Source organism: Erinaceus europaeus, chromosome 21, assembly GCF_950295315.1.
Source record: "Erinaceus europaeus chromosome 21, mEriEur2.1, whole genome shotgun sequence".
NCBI lineage: Eukaryota > Metazoa > Chordata > Mammalia > Eulipotyphla > Erinaceidae > Erinaceus > Erinaceus europaeus.
The window spans coordinates 28,138,265-28,147,862 of NC_080182.1; the positions used below are offsets into that span (position 1 = coordinate 28,138,265).

Consider the following 9,598-nt stretch of genomic DNA (forward strand, 5'->3'; position numbering starts at 1 on the left):
ACAGAGAGAAATGGAGAGAGGAGGGGAAGACAGAGAGGGGGAGAGAAAGATAGACACCTGCAGACCTGCTTCACCGCCTGTCAAGTGACTCCCCAGCAGGTGGGAGCTGGGGGCTTGAACCGGAATCCTTATGCTGGTCCTTGTGCTTTGCACCACGTGCACTTAACCCGCTGCACTACCACCTGACTCCCCATGTTGTATTTTCATGTGTTACGTCAGCACACTTTTCTAAGTCCCCTTGTTTTAAGTGGAGCAGGACAGTGTGATCTTCTGTTAAGCCACTGTGTCCAGGACACAGATGTGCCTGGCACCGAGCTCACCGCACGCCTGAGAATCAGGGAGCTGATGCTGGAGGTGTCCCTATTGCAGACAGACACATTGGTATTTAAGTGGCTACATGGCAAAGCTCGGACAAACAGGCTTTATTTTACTCACTGGAAAGACTGGCACACAGGCCTGTGGTCTCGAAGTCTGCTCGCCACGCTCTCAGAGCGGACACTGTGAGGAGGGCCTGGGAGCCCAGGGACAGTCCCAGATACAGGTCCAGTCAGAGATGCAGAGAAGTCGGGTGGCTGGAAGAGTCTGCCTGTCCCTCACCTCATCCCAGTGGTGGGGACACAGGCGGGGCTGGAGGACGGCAAGACCGAGCAAGGACAGCACCCCAGCTCAAGTCTCCTGCGACATTCCATTTTCCGAGTCTCTAGAAGTGTTTGGTGCCAGGAGCACTCTGCCCTTTGACACATTTACACTGAAGGGCGGTTCTAACACAAGGACTTTTTACAAGCCCAGGCAGCACTGGGATTGTGGCAGGCCCGGAGGTCCTTGCTGGGGAAACCAGGAGTCCGAGGCCGGCCAGCTACAGCTCGTCCTGGTCACTCCTCTCTCGGGAAGACACCCAGCGGCTGAGAATCACCTCCTGGAAGAACCAAGATGAGGTACAGTGGGTTTCATAAGGAGGAGCCCGTGAAGTCACAGCCATGCTTCCCAGAGCTGCCTACTTACTGGGTGCCCCTCTCCTGGCAAACAGACACGTGCGGAGAAAAGGGAGCTGGCAGGATTGACTTTTCCATGACAGCCACATGGACCTTTGCTGTGGTGCTGGGGGTGAGCCAGGGACGGACGGACACACACACACACACACACACACACACACATGCCTGGGGCTCCTCCGGTGCTGTCTGTGCTTCCGTGCAGTGCTGGGGATGGAGCCCAGGCTTAGTGCACTGCCAGGCGTGGGGTCTGCCAGGCGAGCCAGCAGTCCCCCACCCCCATGGTGCAGGGTTTTAGAGCCACACCTGCTTCCCTTGTGGCTGCACCAGCCCCTCTCAGGAGCATCAGCGCCAGCAGCAAAGTGAACGCCTAACACTCAGCCTGAGGACAGGCCCCTGTGGGCGCTGGGTGCTGGGTGCAGGGAGCCAGTCAGCATAGGGGGGAGGGGAACTCGGGCTTGCATCTGTGTCTTGTAAACACTGGTTTGGCGGGGAGGCAGGGACAAGGCAGGCAATGAGGTGCAGGGTGAGTGGGGGGTGGTGGTGGTAGGCAGTGGGCATGGAGAAGGTCTCAGAGAGGAGCCTGGGCATAGCCACTGTGCCTGGGAGGGAGGGAGAGGAGGCACAGAACCCAGCTGCCTGGCTTGGCTGAAGGTGGGAGGGAGTCTGGACTCTCCTAGTCTCTGAGATAGAGGCCGAAGATGCGGCATGGCCAGGAGACGCCTGGCCATCTGTGAATGCTGGGCCCAGGGGGACATGTGGTGGTGGGCAGGACGCTGTGGGGGCTGCTTAGGGGGCAGTGAGCAGAGGCGCCGCTTGTGTGTCTAGTGGGCTCAGTGGGGGCGGCACACGGGAGTGCCTTGTGCGACCAGGGCAGGACCCGCGCACTTCCTCTTCCTGGGGCCTCGTGACAGTGGGCAGTCTCTGGGGCGACACCATCCAGCCTCAGGGTCTTAGGACTTGAGTAAGACACGGGTCCTGATCTGGGTCCACCCACCTGGACTTTGATGTGTTTCATACATTCTGGTGACTCCATTTCCTGGTCGGCCATGGTCTCAGGCTTGATCAAATAGCACAGCAGGAGCTCCTGGGAAGATGCAAAGCCATGAGGTGTCAGAGGGAGGCTAGGGCTGAGGGAGACCTGGGCAGGGCACCCCCACACCACCACCTGGAAACACCACCCAAGCTACCCCCCACAGCGCACTCTCGGGGGGCACTGCTGGCTGAGGTGCGGACAAGGGACTGGCGTCCAGCTGTCACGGACTCAGCCTGCAGACGCACTGAGTGTCGGCCTGGACCCAGGCAGTGAGTGTGGGCACAGGGCACAGCCCAGAGAGCCTGGGGAGTGCTGGCGCCCCGCGGGTGAAGCCCCGGCTGAGCCCTGGCAGCATGTGAGCGACTCCAGTTGCTGTGGTGTTTGCAGTGTACTGCCCGCCCCAGGCTGTCCCCCACCCCTCATCTAAATGCAAAGGCAGCTCAGAGGTCATGGAGCCAAGTGTGCTGGGTCTATTTCAGGGAAATAAAATATATCTCTGTCTCTACCCGGTAATGAGCATAAACATAGGTACCTCATCCCGTTTGACAGGACAGAGCTGTTTTCACAGCTCAAACTGAAGAACTTAACCCCCACGGAAGATGCCGGCCATCTGACCCCAGCTGGACAGTCCACACTCCCTGCCCGAGGGACGGGGGCAGAGTGGGAGAAGACCACTGACCCCCGAGTCTCTTGCCGGTCTGTGCGTTACTGAACAACGGGGGAACGCGTGGCTTTTGCCTGTGATGGGCCTGGTGTGGGGTCAGATGACATTTCTTTCCTGCCCTGGCGGCAGCCTGGATGTGGGGGGCTCTGGGTCTGAGCCCAGGCTCTGTAGCTGAGTGACTGCGGGTCTGTCCCTCAGCATCCGAGCTGCGCCTCCAGGAGGGTCAGCCACAGAGCGGTGAGAGGACACGGCCCAGCAGCGAGCAGGGACTCTGCTCCCTCCGTGAGCTCTGCCGCCTGAGAAGCAACCTGCCCCTGGGCCCGGGTGCAAGTGGGCTCTGAACACGTGTCACCTGTGCTGACTCAGGGTGCCCTGGAAGGCCGGCTGAGCCCACCATCCTGGCTCCAGGAATCTCTATTCAGATGCTTCCTGGACCTTAGCACCAGGTGGTGGGCGGGGGACTGCCTCCCATCAGCCTTCCACAAATTCCCTGGCAGGAACACTCTGAGATGCCCACACGGGCTGGGGAATCATTCACCTGGACAGTGTGCTGCTCTGCCATGTGCGCGGCCCTGGCTTGAACCCGGCCCCCACTGCACTGAAGGAAGCAGCTCTGGTGCTGTGGGCTCTTTCACTCTCTTTGCCTGTCTCTTTTTGTTTCTGTTTTTGTTACCAGAGCGCTTCCACACTACGATCATCATCTCTGGCATTATGCTATTCCACTGCAGAATACTGTGCCCCAGTATGGTTCTGTAGCCCCCACGTCCACTTGGTCAATTCCAAATTATATTCCTCCATGAGGATAATTTCTGGAACCATCCGTTCCACCCCGGTTCCATGGCTGCCAGTTCTTAGCAACATCGCCCCGCCAGATATTTGTCGGGATGCGGCACCATCTAAGTTCATTTCCCACGTCTACGCTCGACCGGACCTGCCAATATACGCGGATATCTTCGCCCACCCTGTCCAACGCTTGACGTCTCGTCACCCAATCTGGTCCCCTATGCCTACACTGAACTTCTCTGTTTCAGTCTCTTGGAAACAGAGTTGGCAGTCAGCTGAGGTAAAGAACAAACACCTCATCACAGACCCCTGCAAGCGTCAACCCGGCTTTGACCTAGCACGTTATGATTGGGCCCTCCTCAATCGCTACCGAACAGGCCATGGCCGGTGCGCCGCTATGTTCCATCGCTGGGGAGCCAGAGACGACCCGAACTGCCCCTGCGGCTACAGACAGACTATGACCCACATAGTCAATGACTGCCACCTCTCCAGATTCAAAGGAGGTCTCGAAACTTTACATCAGGCTCAACATGACGCTGTTGACTGGCTACGGAAGAAGGGCAAACGCTAGAAGAAGAAGAACCAGAGCACTGCTCAGCTTTGGCTTATGGTGGTGCAGGGGATTGAACCTGGGACTTTGGAGCCTCAGGCATGAGAATCTATTTGCATAACTATTGTGCTACCTACTCCCCACTGGCTTGGACAAAATAAAACAAATTAGCAGGAATGCCTACAAGTGGCTTTCCTAAGCCTTCTGCATCTGACAAAAAATGCTGGTTGGGGAGCACTGAAAGCAGCGCATGTCAGGTGCTGGCTACACACACGCACATGCGCACACATGCATACACATACGTGCACACACACTCTCTCTCCCCCCTCAAAGTGACCCGTGAGGCCCTGGCTGCTGCTGTGTTACCTTGGAGACGTTGACTGAGACTCTGCTCAGGGCGGCCAGCGACTTCCAGCTGAAGGGTCTGTGGAGGGAGCCCTGGAAGCGCTCATTGACCATCTCGATGACTACAGAGTAGCTGGGGAGCACGGAGAGGGAGGCGTGGAGACAAAAATACCTCAAACTGGGGCCAGGAGGTCAGGCTTGGAAGTGTGAGGTCCCGAGTTCTGTCCCTGGCGTAGCACGTGCCAGAGTGATGCCCTGCTGGTCCTCTCTGTCTCTTTCCCGCTTTCTCTCTCATCAATGAACACAGAAATCCCATTAAAAAAACAAAAAAGCCCCGCCTGAAACCTGTTTACAAAGACCACTAACCGTAGTAGTCCTACTGTGAAGGGAGACACAGAAAATTAAAATGGACACCACTGGGTCCTAAGCCTGCTCCCTAGCCGACCTTGACTGAGAAAATAATCACGTTACATCATGAACTTCCAGGCTGATCTCAGCACTTAGGGGGAAGGAGCACAAGTATTTCTTAGATTTAGATTCTGCTCCTCACTGATGTTAAGGTGGAATCACTACTGAGTGGATCTGCTTGGTGGTCACTGAGTTTTCTGACAGACCCACCACAGCTGTGTGTGCTCCGTGTACAGAAAGACTGTGCACAGGGCGGAGACCCTGAGCGTCCTGTCAGCCCCAAGGGACCCAGCCCTGGAGAATGACGGTGGAGGACAGAATGCTCTGTCCTCCCTTTGACCTGTGAATTTATTTAAGAATCACTCCAGGGGCCTGGTGCTGGCGCACCTAGTTGAGTATTCATGTGATAGTTTGCAAGGTCCCAGGTTCAAGCCCCCGGTCCCCACCTGCAGGGGGAAGCTTCAAAAGTTGTAAAATAGGTCCACAGGTGTCTATCTCCCCACTCCCTCTCAACTTCTAATTGTTTTTATCTAAAATAAATAAGTAAATACACACATAAAAATGAATAAATAAGAATCATTCCAAACCTTGCATGGTAAAATGGAGGGCCTTTGCGATATAACACTGTAGAGAAAAAGAGAAAATGTCTGACTACTTGAAACTGAAAGGCTGAGTTAGCAGGTGTTTTCTCTCCTCTTCAAAGGGGCAGGAACACTCTTGTCTGTGATTAAGCTTTGATGCAGCCTGTGATAATTTCTATAGAATGCTCACCACTTTTTCCCTGGAACAAAGCAATTGCTTTCCACGTTGTTTTGGTCCAGGGAAAAGGTAGTGCAGGTATTTTTCCTTTCTTATCTTTCCCTTCCTTCCTTCCTTCCTTCCTTCCTTCCTTCCTTCCTTCCTTTCTTTTTTTTTTGGCTCCAGGGTGTCACTGGGGCTTGGTGCTGGCACTATGAATCCACAGCTCCTGGAGGCTATTTCTTCCATTTTATTGGATAAGACAGAGAGATAAATTGAGAGAGGAAGGGCGATAGGGAGGGAGAAAGACAGACACCCGCAGACCTGCTTCACAGCTTATGGAACTTCCCCCATGCAGATGGAGAGCTGGGTGCTCGAACATGGATACTTGCACTTAGCACTAAGTGTGCTTGAGCGGGTGCACCCCCGCCCAGCCCCCTGATGTTTGTACAAGATTCCTTTCTATAACAGAAAGCTCAGAGTATGATTCTCTAGGGAAATATATCTGGGACCTCATGTATGCAGGTTCTATGCTCTGCTTGCTGAACCACCCCCTTGGGCACTAAATTTTTTCCTTTTTTTTTTTTTAACCAGAGCCCTGCTCAGCTCTGGCTTCTGGTGGTACAGGACACTGAACCTGGGATTTTGGAGCCTCAGGCATGGGTCTCTTTGCATAACCATTATGCTGTCTCCCCTAAATATTTCTTTGCAGCTGTACTTTTCTAGGGCAGACCCAGGCCCTTTCACTCACGTAGATCCGTGCCATACTTCAGCCCCACCTTGGGCACCCAGCCCTTGCTCCGGAAGTGGTGGTATGCCATGTACGTGGTCCTGAACGTGGGCTGAGCTGTGCTGAAAGCCTTCCAGAGCTGCATGATGGTCAAAGGCTCCTGGAGGGAGTGGACACAGGAAGGCGTTGCTGTGTGTGCGGTCTCACCTGCGGCCGTTGGACCTTGCCTCCGCTGAGCCCAGAGCCAGAGGGCCGAGTCGAACGGGGGAAACCCTGTACTGCCACGTGGCGGCCGCCACCCACGAGTCTGGGCAGCAAGGGGCTCAAACACAGCCCAGGCCGAACATGAAAGAAAATGACACAGAGGACCTCAGTAACTCTGGAGGAGAAGCCAGAACTCCCACTTTCTGCACCTCACGAAGAATTCTAGTCCATCCTCTCAGAGGGATGCATTGGGGGTACAGTGGCAAGCATGGCTACCTTCCATCCTCCCAGAGAGATAAAGAACAGGGAAGCTTCCAATGGAGGGGATGGGACACAGAACTCTGGTGGTGGGAACTGTACCTCTGTTATCTTATAATCTTGTTAATCATTATTAAATCACTGATACTAAAATAAAAAAATAATTTTTCTGAGGCTGCTCCCCACCCCCGCCACCTCAGGTCACTGAGGTCCCTGGGCCGAGCTGCTCCAGAGGGCCTGGGGAGGGCACTGTGCTTAGAAGGCCATGAAGTTGGAGGGGGTGGTGGGGGCTGTGCCAGCGGTAAGGCCCCAGGCCGGCAGGGCTCGTTCATCAGGGCTGCAGGGCAGCGTGATCTGCGCATTTTCAAAGACCTTCATGGGGCAGCTGTTGAGGGCCAGGCCATGCTCAGAACAGTCACACAATTTTGCACAAACTTAAGAAAGAAAACAAAACCACTCCCATCTAGTCACTAAAAGCAGACAAGCTGCCATTTCTAGGCACACAGTAATGATTCACCTGCTTACAAGAGAATTAAAATGTGTAGATTTATTACGAGACAGAAACAATGGTGAGTGCCCACTAGGCTTGGCATATGCCAGGGACTCGGGTGTGCGGACAGGCTGTGCCTGGGTCCTGGGCTTGGATCTGACCTGTCTCCCAGGCTGGAGACTTCCTCATACAGGGACTGCAAAGACTGTGGTGCCTTGGCTTAGAGAATATTCTGCTGCACAGTGAAAACCTGATGGTGGGTGGGGGCGGGGGGGGGGGCAGCATCACGGTTCCTGCCAAGAGACTCTCCTGCCTGAGGTTCCAAAGTCTCAGGTTCAATTCCAAGCACCACCAACAGCCAGAGCTAAGCAAAGCTCTGGTAAAAACCCAAATCAAAACTAACACGGATGGCAACTAGGAGCGGCTGAGGAGCCTGCAGGGCCACCTGGGGGATTCCTGATACCAGCAGCTCCTAGGGAGGGGGCTTTAGGGCTCAGTCACTCAACTTGGCTGCAGCCAAGATCTCAGAGCCATGAGAAGAACCTCAGCTGGCCGCTGTCTGTTCTGCAGCCCTTCCTAAGGGGAGGCTCCATGCATGTGTGGCCTGCAGAGGCCCCTGGGAGGGGACAGCCCAGCCCTCCCCTAACCAGCAACAGCCGCGCAGAATGGGTGGGGCCTCCTCCCCAGGCAGCCCACCCTGCTTCACTGAGGATGTTCTGACAAGCGAAGGCCCCGGAGAGGAGGCAGGGTGGTCTCGTAAAAGGCCACCTTCGGGGACAGGGCGGAGCTGCCCGCCTATCAGTCAGCTGTTTGCAAGCCGCTGGGACACTTGTGAAAGGGGTTTATGGGAACAGGCTGGTGAGTGATGGATGTGTCTGCACCCGAGGGCGGCAGGGAGATGGGCTCTTCTTTGTCCTGCTGACCGTTTTCCAGGTCTGTCTGGAATATCTTCAATGTGTGTCCTATTTGTGTGGTTCCAAGTTCAGAAGAGACAAGGGTAGAGAGTGCCCCACCTGCACCCAGCTTCCCCCAGCCTCAGCCCCAGCCCCAGCCCTCCGCCAGGAGACAGGCAGCAGGCCAACCTGACGTGACAGCCCTTCCTCTTTAGATTAACAATTTCTTTTAGTGAGTGAGCAAATGAGATAGAGACTGACCAGAGTCTACTCAGTTCTGCCTTCTGAACCTGGGATTTCTGAAGTCTGGTGTGCAGCTGCTGCGCGACCTCCCTGACCCAGGACAATCACACACACACCGCCCCCCACCCGGAGGAAAGGGCCAGAAGCTGTGCCTGCAGCCTGCAAGGTGGCTGGTGCTGCGCAGCCTTCACTGAAGCAGGCCCAGAGCACAGGAGCGTTGGCGTTGGCGTTGAGCACTGCTCCCGCTCAGGTTTCCTGACCGTTGCATGTACTTGTGCTCACTGACTCCATTAAAAGGGTCAGGGCTGGCTTGTGCTAGGACAATCTTAGCACAGGACCCAACGCCCAAGACAGAGCAGACTAGCTGCTCAGGGTGGACACGTCTGCTCAGGTCTGAGAGCACGCAGAAGTGACTACAACCTGGTTTGAACATCAGGAGATTATTAGAGAACCGTTCAGTGCTGCTATTGGTGTGCCAGGGAATGAGCCTGGGCCTCTGGCATGCAAGGCCCGTGTCTGCTACCACTGTGCCAGCTCCCTGGGTCAAGTGAACTTTGTTCATAGGAGTCATCTTACCTTCTCACTGTAAACACTCAGACACCCCAGAGCGTACGCCAAGAAGAAGGCCTAACAGAGAGGAGAAAATGCTCATTAGGGACCGCCCTAAGAACAAACACACCCATACTCTCTCACATCTTAAGAAATTGCTTTACAGGGAGTTGGGCAGTAGCGGTGCGTTAAGTGCACTGGACTTGCAAGGATGTGGTCCCCAAGTTCAATCCTTGTCACTGCTTAAGCCAGGGTGATAGTGTCTCTCTCTCTCTCATATTAATAAATAAAATCTCAAAAACAAATTTCTTTTGAGAAAGCATCACTCCATCACATATGGTGTTGGGGCTCGAACCCTGGGCTTCATACATGCAAGCCCTGTACTCTACCATTGAGCCACCTCCCAGCCCCCTGGGCTGTACACTTTGAATTGTTCTTTTATTTATTTATTTATTTATTCCCTTTTGTTGCCCTCATTTTTTATTGTTGTAGTTACTGATGTCATCGCTGTTGGATAGGACAGAGAAAAATGGAGAGAGGAGGGGAAGACAGACAGGGGGAGAGAAAGATAGACACCTGCAGACCTGCTTCACCGCCTGTCAAGTGACTCCTCTGCAGGTGGGGAGCCAGAGGCTCGAACCGGGATCCTTACTCTGGTTCTTGCAATTTGCGCCACCTGCGCTTAACCTGCTGCGCTACCACCTGACTCCCTGTTATT

General features: G+C 54.7%; 1 protein-coding gene across 4 annotated transcripts in view; it reads right to left on the reverse strand.

The window, feature by feature from the left end:
* Positions 1-407: 407 nt before the first annotated feature.
* Positions 408-9,598, reverse strand: part of TSEN2 (tRNA splicing endonuclease subunit 2) — a 20,117-nt gene continuing 10,926 nt past the window's right edge. Inside the window, exons 7-12 of one of the 4 annotated variants that reach the window (XM_016185562.2) lie at positions 8,908-8,958; positions 6,265-6,403; positions 5,363-5,399; positions 4,389-4,500; positions 1,987-2,076; positions 408-916 (exon numbers count right to left, since the gene is read on the reverse strand). In XM_016185562.2, the coding sequence (XP_016041048.2) occupies positions 857-916; positions 1,987-2,076; positions 4,389-4,500; positions 5,363-5,399; positions 6,265-6,403; positions 8,908-8,958 (489 nt within the window). In that variant the 3' untranslated portion in view covers positions 408-856. Of the gene's footprint in view, positions 917-1,986; positions 2,077-4,388; positions 4,595-5,362; positions 5,400-6,264; positions 6,404-8,907; positions 8,959-9,598 lie in introns of those variants that run through there. The other 3 variants (XM_060180681.1, XR_009547082.1, XM_060180682.1) reach the window with 3 other exon arrangements.